Here is a 12,478-nt window from a genome sequence, read left to right on the forward strand (position 1 = left end):
CAAATGTTGCAATGTTGATGACCGCCTTTGAATGGAGGGCCAGACGAGGAGGGAGGGGGAAGAGAGAGGGAGGAAGCAGGTCCTTTGCCAAAATCCAAGGGGCAAGGATCTACCAAGCAGCCAGTTAATGGGGACATGCATAAAAGTCCAACCATACACGGCATTCGATATTGAAGTTTAAAATTAAATTTAATTTATTTAAAATTAAACAAAAAATAATAAAAAATATATATAAATATTAAATTATTTAAATTTATATTATAAGGAAAATATTTAAAGTTTCATGATTTTTTTTTTCCAAAAATAAAATAATAAGAAATAGTCCTACCAATTTTTTGAAGTTTTAAAATAAATATATTTTTTTTTTTGTTAATAATAAAAACAATTAAATTTTTTCTCAGTGCCTTCTGAAAACCCAAACTGAACCTCAAACATACAAAAAAAAAACAGGACATTTCTACCTTAAACTGAAGGATGTGGGAAAGTGGAAGGAAAATGGGAGGAAAATGTTCGGAAAAGCAAATGTGATGGCCGAAGCGCGGCGATCCATTTCTCTCTGGATTTTGCGTCAAATGTCAGAAATTAAATATAAATTGAATTAGGATTCAAAAAAGCAATCACTAGATGGGACAACAAGGCATAATTAATTAATTGAAGGCTTGAAATAAAATACATTTGAGAGATTTAAACAAAAATAAATAAAAATAAAAATAAAGGAAGGTGTTGAAGAATAATTTCAGTATTTTTTAAAGAATTTTAAGCCTTTAATAGACCAGAAAAAATACCTTAAATACAAAATAGCCCAGAAAAAATACCAGAATCTATAAACTCATCGAATCATATACAAAAAAAGAAGACAAAAATCGACTTAAGGCTTTCAGTTGCCTTTCTGCCACCAGCGACGACGATCACCACCCACTCATCCATTAAAAAGTCAACCCAGTAGCCCCCACACCCCGCTGGTAAGTCTCTGCCATTGGAGACAGAAAAAAATAATAAAAAAAAAAAATTAAGGCGCCTAGCCTTTGGAGCCGAGTGTCTTTTTTGTGTTTATAACCAAACTGGAGCCCAGTCGGATCCCTTCTCTACAAAAAAAATAGCAAGCACTGTCTATAGAATATTCTTATCACTCGCCGGTCAGGTTGTGGGTTACTCCTTCCAGGAGCAGATCCTGGCCAAGTCGTTGGTCCACGGCAGGACTTAAGCCGCTTTTCGCATGCATGGCGGAGGAGGGAAATCGGGCTAAGCCACAGCTGCTTCCTCTTAAATTGTAGCTCACTAATACACTGGAAGGAATTTTAAGGGAGCTAGACCAAGAATTAATCCTTTTTTTTTTAAGTTTAAATACACAAGTATTTTATATAAGGATCTAGGGTCTAGAAGAGGTAGATATTTCAACTCGAATTATTCTCAAAACATATTTCCGATTTTTCTTTCATTTATAATAAAATAATTAAAAAACTTAATACTTTTCTTATTTTTTCTCTAATTTTTTATTTAAATTTAATTTTTTTTCAACTACTCTTTAAATTTTTGTAAATCTAGCTCAAAAAACCCTTCTAAAAATTATAGAAAAATTGTAAACCAACTCTCCAAGTGTATGGCAGTTATTTAAAACAAAAAAAAAAAAAAAACAAAAATACATATCCTGACATAGCCAGGAATCCTGGCTTGTATTGAGTGGGAAAGCCAGTGGAAAAGCCTGGGAACGAACAGCCACGACTGTCACCTGCGACTTATGCAAATCAGAGAACCAACCAACCAGTCGACCAACCAACCAACCAACCAACCAACAAAACCGTCCAAACCAAACCGTCCAAACGAGCAAACAGCTGAAAATAATTATCCACATTTCCGTTACAAATAAAAACCAATTCACTTTGCTAATATGGCCACATACAGCCAAGTCTCATCCGGAATGGCATAGTCGGTTTAAAAAAAAAAAAGAAAAGGGTTTGTTCGTGGAGGTAGAAGGGATTCCAGGGGGGGGGTTCTATGTCCTAAAGGATCTGGACTCCACCAACCATAACCTGCGTAAAAAGTTCATACACGCAATGCCATAATTTTGTTGCACAGTGTTTGTTGCTAAACGGCAAAAAAGTAGAAAAAAAAAAAAACTTAAAGTCGTTTGACATTTGAATGCATTTTGAAATGTAATATCCTCCAGGGTTCGTTTATTAATTTCCCTTCTTTTTTTTTTTGTTTTTTAGCTTAGAGGTAGTAATAGGAGAGATTCATTAAGTTTATAAATATTTATAATGAAAATGAATAATTATTTTTATAATGATTGTTATTTGATTATTTTATTGAGGGGAGAAAAAAAAATGTATTAAAGGCTACTCTGAGTAGGTTTTTTTTATTAGCTTTAGATTTTCGATTATTTTTTTGTTTGTTTTTGTTTAAATTAATAGTTTTATGATAGCTATTTATTGTTATTTTAATATTATAAGTAAGCTTTAATTTATTTATGGTGTAATTCTATTTTTTTTTAATTATTATTAAATTTTTAAGAACTTTTAAAGAAACTTTTTCTCAAAAAATCTCTTATTTCTCTTTCTAAAAATGTCTAAAATTTTAATAAATATATATATATATATATTTTTTTTTTTTTTTTTTTTTTTTTTTTTTTTTTTTTGGGAAAGAGTATCTCCCTTATAGGCTTACTTTTTCCGACTTCCCCTGACTTTTTGTTTTCGTAATACTCGTATTTCCATAAGCCCCCAATGTTTTAGCATTTGTTGGCCGTCATTTAGTCCCTTTGGCCTTCAGTCAGTCTGTCATTCAGTCAGTCAGTCAGTCATTGAGTCAGTGAGTTGGGCCGTCAAGTTGGACGAGCAGTCGCATTTGCTGAAAAGTCGCTCTAGAAAATGCCTTTGCAACTCGTCATTGTCGTTGTTGCACCACATAGGGTAGGGAGTGGATAGAGAGTGGGTGGTTTTGGGTGGTTTGGATGGCTTTGGAGCCATGGCTGGCTACCCCTTCGTGTCGCTGGCATTGTCAATGCTTTCGACTTCCTTCCGCTGTGGCTAACAAATTCGAGCCGCGCATGCAGGCCAGGCAAACATAATCATCATTATTGCTGCAATCAGCATATTTGGCAGGCTTAAAGTCACTCCTCGTTGTCCTGCGGGAAAAACACGGAAGCATTCTACATTCCACTCCTCTCTCTACCCTTCTCTCTACCCTGTGCCACTGCCACACTCCCCACTGGAGTCTTCGTTTAGTTGTGTGGTTATGCTTAATATCCGTCATCAAAATAGTTGTTGTTTTTACTGCAGCACCAGGGACCTGCAGCACCACAAAGCAAATGCACTTCAAAAAAAATTGGCATTTATTTTTAGGAATATGTTTTTAATAAAAAAAATTGAACAGAGGTGAAACAATGGTCCTAGACTTGAAAATTGTTGTTATTTTCGTTTCTTAATTTTTATTTTTGTATTATTTAAGTATGTTAAAGTATATACTTTTTTTAAATATTGCCTTTTTAAAGACAATATTTATTTTTTAAAACATCGTAAAAGTAATTAGAAAAGCAAGGGCTACTAGAATATACTTATTGAAAAATTTTATCGAAAAATAGCGATAGACTTTAGTTTATCGATAAAAAGTAATTTTTGGAAAAAATACAAAACAAAAGCCTACTAGTTATTCTATTTTCTACTACTACTATTTTAATAAAGGTCTATTTGGTGTAGAAACATAAAATAAGACTAAATATAAGCCAGAAAAAGTTCTATAAATCACGAACTAAGCCTTAAAAAATATAAATATATTTTTTTTCTTATTAATTTAACATTAGAAATATATAAAACCCCCTTTTTAAATCACATTATGCCACTCTATAGGCTAAAGTTATTTTTAATATCACCATAAAATCAAAAATTCTTCGTCCAGTGCACTTGCGGCCTAGAACATAGAGCCCCCCCCCCCCCCCCCCCCCCCCCCCCGGGCCAAGGTAAGTGCGTGGGTTGACCCCTGACCCCACTATACTGGGGGTTAAAGCGAACTGCATGTTGCAAAAAGCAACCCAGACCCAGAACCAAACCAAAAGCCATAACCCGGACTCGAGCTCGAACCCCAGGACGAACTCCAAACAGAATGGAGCCAATACACAGGCATTATGCAAATATTAAATATATTGCTCAGTGCATGGCGCGATAAGAATCCATTGCGCAAAAATTAATTAGTCAATTTGCATGAAATTTATGGACAAAGCGCGAACAAACGAAACTGAGACCAAAACAACGCCAAAATGACGCTTAAAGGGGGATGGCTTCTCCGAAACATTGCTTCCCAAGCCTTTCCAACACCAGAGTTCGATATTAAATAGTGTTATTCAACACTAATCATAAATGGGAAATATATTTTTGGAAAATCTTTAAACATAGTAGTCTATGTCGTTTAGAATGTCCAGCTCCTTTAGCTCTGGGGGTTTCAAATTCATTCTAACGATTGATTCTGTGGAAGTAACATCTAAGAAACAAATAAATTACAAAATAAATATTTTGAGAAAAAATCAAGTGAAAAAAAAAATAATAATAAAATAAAATAAAAATTCTAAAAAGAAAAATTCTATTTAAAAAAAAAAATAAATAAGTAAATTGATTTTCATGAAAAGTTTCGAAATATTTTAAACGCCTGTGAGCAAACAAAAAATTATTATATTTTGTGGATAAAGAGAGCTTAGTTTTTGAACAAGTTTCTTCTTTTTAGTTAAGGTCTAACAAGTTTGGTAAGTTTAAATAAAAAGTTGTTATATTATTATTAAGATTATAAAATTATGCTTTATTTAGTAAGCTATTGAACCATTTTAGTTTGATTTTTAAACAGAGACTTTTTAAATTGTAAAAAATTTATTTTCTGTCTTTCTATTAAAGGATTTTTTAGCTGCTTAGTATAAACATTTTTTAGAATTATCGGTAAATAATTTTTTTTTTAAGTATTAACTTATAAAGAAAGACTTTTTCTTTATTATATTAGTTTTTAAAATTAAAAATTTGTATCTTCTACATTTTCTTAAAATTTAAAAAAAAAATATTTTTTCCTGATTCCTGCTTACAAAATAAATTTATTTGTAAAAGCCTTTTATAACTTTTTTTATTTTTTTATTTTAAGACTATAATTTATTCTTTTAAACTCAATTTATAGATTTGCGTTTCAAGAATCCCCCTAAGGATAACAATTAAAAACACTTGTAAAGTTAAGGTATGTTTTTTTTTCTTATTCTTTTTATAATATTTTTTTAATTAATAATTAATACATTTTTTTATCTAGGATTTGTTAAAAGCTATTGCTTGAAGTTTAATTTTAAACTTCGAAAACTCTATTTTTTGGTAAGAAAACTTGTTTTTTTTCATATTTTTCTTTGATATTTAATCTCTTCTGATTTCGTCACTAGTATTTAAAATCTTGTAGCTTTGCCAGAGTTGCCACTTAGCTCTTATTTTAAATACAATTAAGCTGGCAACTCTGACACAAACTTTCCAACTGACAGGCAGAACTAATTCCCTTTCCAATCCCCACTAGAATCTTTTTGGAGAACCCTTCCATCATTCGAACAATGGCCTCCTTGCACTGGGACGTTAACTGCGATGGCTGTGGAAGCACCAGCCTCATCCACTACCGCTACAAGTGCCTCCGCTGTGCAGACTACGACCTCTGCAAGGTGTGTCACGAGAACGGAGTGGAAACGGGTGGCCATCAGCAGGAGCATCCGTTCCAGTGCCTCCTCGATCGGGAGGCGCGGGAGCTGCACTTTGCCGGCGAACCGATGCCGGACCTCTGCGCCGACAGCTTCACCTGTCCAATGTGCGGCGAGATGGGGCACTCCTCCTCGGACCTGGTGCGGCACGTGAACGAGCTGCATCACTCGGATCGAACGGCGGTGATATGTCCGCTCTGCGTGGCCCTGCCCTCGGCCCATCCGGACCGGCTGAACAACCTGGCCGGTCACTTGGCCATCATGCATCCGCCCAGCATCCTAAGGGGTCAGAACGCCTCTCCGGCGGAGGAGGATCCGCCCCGACCGCTGAGAACTGGCGGCGGGGGTGGCGGCAGTGTTTTAGGTTCTGGCGGAGATGGCCTCGGGAATGGAGGTCGTGGAAGAGGCGGCTTCGGCTTGGGAAGCGATGGCGAAGGAGGATTCTACGGCGGAGGCGGCTTTGGCTTGGGAAGCGGAGGTGTAGGAACCTTCGGTGGCAGCAGCAGTCTTTTCGGATTGGGTAGCGGCGGAGGGCTCTACGGCTCCGGTGGAGGCTTTGGCCTAGGAGGCGGCTTGGAAGGAAATGGAGGAGGATTCACCCTGGGAGGCAGTGGCGGAGGTGGCTTCACTTTGGGAGGAGGGGGCGGTGGCGGCGGAGGAGGAGGAGGCAGCGCCGTAAGAGGAGCAGCAGAATCCGGAGGACGACGCACGGCAGGAGTGGTTCTCCGCATTGGAGGAGCTGCTGGTACCGGCCTGGGATCATCGGGACTGGCCACCCTTCTCGGGCAGCAGCCGGACGACGGGGGAGAGGACTTCGAGGGTTTCCACTGGAGTACCGGTATCTCACGGCCCCCTCGCGGCAGCGGAGATGCCGGTTGGAGGGGCGAGGAGGTGCCGCCCTTGGTACTCGGAGGAGGCGGAGTGGCCCGAAACGGTGGCGGAGGTGGCAGCCGCAGAGGAGCTGGCCGTGGCGTACGTGGTGGCCGCGTAGGAGTCCCTCCCCCGTATCCCACCAACCAGTCGCGTGATCCTGTGACCCTCCAGCTGAGCAGTGCCTCGGCCCTGGGCTCGGGCCAGGACTTGCCGATGGCGGACGCCGGGCCGGAGGCGCCGGACAACTCCCAGGTGCGTCACCTCAATCTTCCCATCGTCCAGGTGCCGCATGTGCGCTTCCTGCTGCCAGGATCTGCGCCGCTGGCCCTGGGCGAGGACCTCAGCGACAGCGATGGCCCGGAGGTCTAGGATTTTGAAGATGCCTGATGGCCAGAAGGACCAAAAAGATACACTTTTTTTTATATTTTATGTACCATTGTGTACTTATTGTACAATAGTACTGTTATGTACTTTTATGTACTAGTATACACTCTAACAAATATCGTTGCACAACGAAAGGAAACGCAAATAAACACACACACTTGACAGAAGAGAAAGTTGTTGTGTTTGAAGAATTCTAGCTTCGAGACTTGCAGCTTCTAGCCTTGTAGCCTTCCTGCTTCTAGCCCTTAAGCCTCCAAACTCTAGCATCTATCTAACATTTCTAGCTCCCTGCCTTTAGTTTTTAAACTTTAGTTTCTAGCCTCAAGCCTCCAATTCCTAGACAGACTAGACTGGAAAATATATACCATCTTTCAATCTCCTACACTCGTCGGAATAGTTTCCATGTTCTATTAAGCATCTTTCTAGATTTTAGCCTCTACTTTCAATCTTCTAGTTCCTAGCCTCCAGCTTTTAGACCTTGAGTCTCCAGAACCTAGTTTCTAGCACCTATATATTAGCTCAGCTTTCCAGCTTCTAGTTTTATCTTCTAGTCTCTATCTTCTATTTTTCAGCCACTAGCTCTATAGACTCTAGTTCCTAGCCTCTAATATCTTGTCTCTAGCCATCTAGCCTTGAGACTTTAGTTTCCAGCCCCTAGTTTCTAGCATCCCCCTCAGAAGCTCTACCTTGAGCTCCCTGACTGTATCCTCTAGCTCTGTGGCCTTCCTATCTCTACTCTACTAGCTCTGCTATTAAAATTTATAAAAATACCATTACTCCCCCAGCCCACTATTATTTTTTTATTTCTTAAAAATTAACTTTTAAATGCCAAAGCCCCCCTCCCTGTTTATTTCCTCTACCCTTTCCGATAACCAAAGAAAAGCCTTTTAAAAAGCTACCCCTTTTTCGGTTTCAGTTTCAATTTCAATTTCAGTTCTTGGCTTTTATTTTTTGTTGTATTTTTTTCCGCTTGTTTGTTATTTTGTCTCAGCTATTTTGTAATTAGAAAAGTAGGCTCTCCAGCCCCCCTCCTTGGCACCCCGGCACCTCGACTAGTTAAGAGCCTGGCCTGGTCGGGACTCCTGATGCCAATGTCGCTGTAATCGGCTTAGAGGTGGAAACCCTTTGTCATTATAAAAGGATTTCAAGCTTGACAAAATTTCCATTCGTTCAGGGAACAGGGAGTTCAGGCCAGAGGCCTCTAAGAATATAAACATATACTGTTCTTAGTTAACTTTTGCCAGGAAAAGGGGCAACTAGTAGGAGGGGGGGGAGGAGAGAGAGGTTCATGTCTGAAGAAATTAAGATTCAAAAACCGATACTCCCTCACTCCAGCTCCAAGAGGGGCAAAAAGGTAGGCATTTCCACATAAATTGCCAATCGAACTATAAGATAAAATGGGACGAGTGTAAATAGTGGAGGGCGCAGATAGACTTAGTCTGGGTTTTTTTTTTCCAAAAGACACTGGGAGAAAAAAGAGGGCGGATGTGGGAGGTACTTGGGGTTGTTGAAAAGGGCTAAGAAGGTTTCAATTAACTCCAGAATCTCTAGTTTTAAAATCTATTTATATTTTCTTGTTCAAGTTTTTAATTTTCTTATAAAAACTATACTTATACCCGGTACTTATGACTAGACTACCAGACTTTACAGTCTTCCATTTTGAAGTCTTATTTTTAGAGTACCAGGTATTGTTATGGAATATCCTTAAAGTATAGTATCTCTTTCATCTCTCTCTAGACTCTTTCTTATTTTTAGAGTACCAGGTATTATTATCCAGCACCCTTAAGGATATCTTAGGCGATCAGAACAGAAACCAGATAGATGTCCTTTTGTCTTTTCCAACTATGATTAAAAATATAAAATTTTTAGAGGATAAACTCCAAGCCCCTATTTGATTTTCTCACAGTGTAGCAGAGCCTCCCTTGAATCCTTCCTCCAGGACGACCTGGCTTGCCTGGCTGATGGCTGACAATAGATAGACACCGACATGGACATCGAAATCGACACAGCTGGTTTGTATGTCCTGCATTATCCTTACTCCCTCCGGGATGCCCCCTAGGACATTCCAGACTCCAGACTCCATCCAGGACCTGCCAGGATGGTCGTTATGGCTAATGAGTATTTTGAGGCTGATTTTGGGGGACCAGACTCTAGAGGCTAAAGACTAAGGGGTGCTGCCGGTCCACAGAAGGGGTTACAAGACAAAGGATATCATTTTTAAAAATATATTTTTTAATATTTTAAAATAAGTTTTCAAATTAAAAAATAAACGAATTTTTATTTTTTTTTAATTTTAACACTTCCTGATCCTTTGAAGACTCTTCTTTTGGGGCTCTCCTCACGCCGGCATCTCAAGTGGCAGGCTTAGGCTCTCAGCCCCCCCTGCCCCCTCCTACACCCGACCCCTTTACCACCCCTCTCTGCCACAGTACGCCCCCCCTAAAGATGTCCAGCACGCATACAAATGACAATAAAAGCGAACGACTTTGGTTTTTGGATTTTGCAACTCTTCTCCCCTCTCTCCCTCACTCCCTGACTGGCTTACTCCTTGCTCCTTTCACCAGGACTCTCTAGCCCCCCTCCCTCCCCCCCCCCCCCTGGAAAAGTTGAACCGCAATCGACATTCGCTGGCCGCCACACGCTTGCACAATTTTTAATCATTGCTTCGGCATTCAGAGCCGGTCCTTCCAGAGCTCCTCTACAGCTCCACTATCCCTTCGCCACCCCCCTCTCCTGCCGTCCGCTACAGTGTATATCCTGCCGCATTGTTGTGAGAAGGACGAGAAGGACACATAAACATGCATGGCAGCAGGCGGCACAAACATGCACTGAGAGAAGTAGGGGAATATTATTATAACAATTTTTTTTTTCAAATTAGGAGGACTTGTGTCCTCCTTAATCCTTGATATCCTTGATTTTTATCCTTCCTTAAATAAATATTATAAGTTATATTTTATTTTCTATTTTTTTTTTTTCAAATTTTTTTAAATTATAAATTTTGTATTTTTTTGTTACTTTATTTTTAAAAAGTCTTTAATTTTTAAATTTTATAGAAGCAATAATTTTAATATTCTATATTTTTTTTATAACATTTTTTAGTGTATTTTTTATTTAAATACCATTTTTAATAAATAAATACTAAAAAATAATATTAAAAAAAAAATACTAAAAAATTATATATCTCAAAATTATTTAAAATAAAAATAATGCAAGAAAAAATATATTTAAAAAAAAATGGGGGAAAAACACCATAAAAAAATATAAAATTGGTTAAAAAACCTCAAAAAAACTATGTAAATTTTTCTCACAGTGCCACAGCAGCAGCAAGAGCAGAAAGCAGGAATCGAGAGGACGAAGGACGAAGAACGAGGAAGAACCCGATGGAAGGCATAGGGACTCCGGATAGAGCCAGGGACTTGGGCTTATTGTTCGGGCTTTGGGTCCTTTATCTTGTTTCTAACTCATTGGATCGCAAAAACGGTCTCGTGTTCACCTTAATTGGGGTAAACATAAGTTCTGATTGCCCCGTTCGGCCGGCCAACCTTCAGGGTTGCAACGTCACCAGCACACAAACAAACAAGGAGGAAAAGAGTTGCCAGCGACATTTTTCTTACAATCCAATCGCTGCTGCAGCCCCCCCTATTGTCTGACATCCTTGCGTTATCCTTGAAAGGAATTTTTTAGACCCGTTTAGAGTCAAGTCAAGTCGAGTCGAGAGTCAAAAAGCCAAAGTCAAAGACGAACGTCGAACATTGAACATATCCAATTAGAAGCCAACAAAAGGGTAACCCTTTTTTCTCTTTCTCTTTTCCTTTTTTTAGAAAAAGTTTTTGGGGAAAGGCAACCCTATTGTTTGGAAAGATCACAGCTTCCAGATAGAAATTGTTGAACGTGTAATTTTTATTTATTGCTTACAATTCTCTTAGAACAAATGACAGCGAAATTGACATTGTGTGTGTGGGGGGGGGAGGAGGTCCTTTCTCCCTTTTTTCCCCCCTCATAATATATACATTACCCCCTTTTTTTTTTACCATACACAGAAATTAAATGTTCAACTTCAGGACACACACACAAAACCCAAAAATAAAAAAAATAGGAAGGAGAGGGGCGAGTGGAAGACCCCAGCCGACATGCCAAAAAAATGTTTTCCCCAAAAAACTTTTGAATTGAAAAAGCATTTTGTGTGTGTGTGTGGGAGGGAGGGTGTGAGGGGGTGTGTGTGCATAACTAAATGATGGGGAAACTATAAAAATTTCCATAACAATAATAAAAGAAAGAAAAGAGGAACAGAGGCATTGTGCGGCCCAAAACACATTTATTCATTTCAGTTTTTGGAAATTAGCATAAAAGTAAAGGCCTCTCTTCCTACCCCGACCCACTCTCCACTCCCCCACTCACTGTTTTATTTTTGAATACATATGTAAGGATATACAAAGGATACTGGGGGATGAGCCCGCAATCAAAGCTTGTGAGCGGCGATAAGCGTAAAAAACGTGCAAATTTTAATAAAACCAAATGAGCCGCAAAATCATACAAAAAAAAATATATATAAATAAATTCGGATAAAAAAAACAACAGCAAACAATAAGGATACCTTGGTATGGTATCTCAGATTCTTTTGTGGGTATCTGGAAAGGTGGGTAATGAAGCGCCCTAATGTATGCCACAGTTTCTGTTTCCTAATGCGGAAACTTTGTCATTGCGGCAAGAATCTGCAGAAAGAGAAGGGGGGTGTTTGGGGAAAATGGAGGGAAAAACGGAAAACTGAAAGGAAATTCTCTGAAATGTATGCTATAATTTTTATTTCACAAAGTTACTCAAGATTACTGGACAACCACAACGATTATGAAAAATGGATATTTTCTCAATCATTTCTAGTATTTAGGAGTAAAAAAAAAATATATATGTACATATATAGAATTTAGATTAACATTTTTTTATTAGAAATTAAATTAGAAATTATTTTTTCTATTATTTAATTTTCAATTTATACATTTTAATATAATTTTTGGTTAAAAAACATAAAAACAAGCACTAAAATCTTAAAAATAATCATTTATTTTTCAATAATCATTTAATCAAATATTTCATATAAACAAAAATAAATAAAGGGAAAAAAATAAATAAAATAAGCAAAATTTAAGAAAAATAAAGCCAAACTTCTCAATAATAAACCAAAAATAATAAACCCAAAGTAAATAAATCCCACCACAAAAAAAAAAAAATAAGAAACAAAAAAAGAGAACAAAAATCAAATATCTTTCATATTTAAAAGCCTTTGATGTCCTTTTTCCCCAAATATATAATGGAAAATAAAAACATATTGGCAAAATATTTGTTCAAGAGATAAATTTGACTTTTGGCGAGTCACCCGGATTAGTCGTGTCGAATTCAGGTGATTCTGGTTCTGTTTGTCGATTCCTTGGCTTGTTTATGGTCCTTTTGATGGTCACTTGAGGCTACTCCTTGCTTCCCAGCAAGGACGAGGCATTATCCTTGTTAGCCAACCAATTTGGAAGT

General features: G+C 38.1%; 1 protein-coding gene and 1 long non-coding RNA gene across 2 annotated transcripts in view; one reads left to right on the plus strand and one right to left on the minus strand.

Annotated features, from left to right (window-relative positions):
* The window catches only part of LOC26515542, a 171,768-nt gene that overhangs the window by 118,375 nt on the left and 40,915 nt on the right, over positions 1–12,478 (minus strand). The window lies entirely within an intron of this gene.
* LOC6505119 (uncharacterized PE-PGRS family protein PE_PGRS54) lies at positions 4,562–7,131 on the plus strand. The gene is made up of 4 exons (XM_001965382.4): positions 4,562–4,732; positions 5,149–5,205; positions 5,275–5,333; positions 5,527–7,131. Exon 4 carries the CDS (start codon positions 5,561–5,563, stop codon positions 6,941–6,943), a length of 1,383 nt encoding a protein of 460 aa, XP_001965418.3. The 5' UTR covers positions 4,562–4,732; positions 5,149–5,205; positions 5,275–5,333; positions 5,527–5,560; the 3' UTR covers positions 6,944–7,131.

Source organism: Drosophila ananassae, chromosome XR (genome assembly GCF_017639315.1).
Source record: "Drosophila ananassae strain 14024-0371.13 chromosome XR, ASM1763931v2, whole genome shotgun sequence".
NCBI lineage: Eukaryota > Metazoa > Arthropoda > Insecta > Diptera > Drosophilidae > Drosophila > Drosophila ananassae.

Bases quoted from the DNA above. Each gene is read 5' to 3' on its own strand.
- LOC6505119 (XM_001965382.4), top strand. From the start codon at position 5,561: ATGGCCTCCTTGCACTGGGACGTTAACTGCGATGGCTGTGGAAGCACC.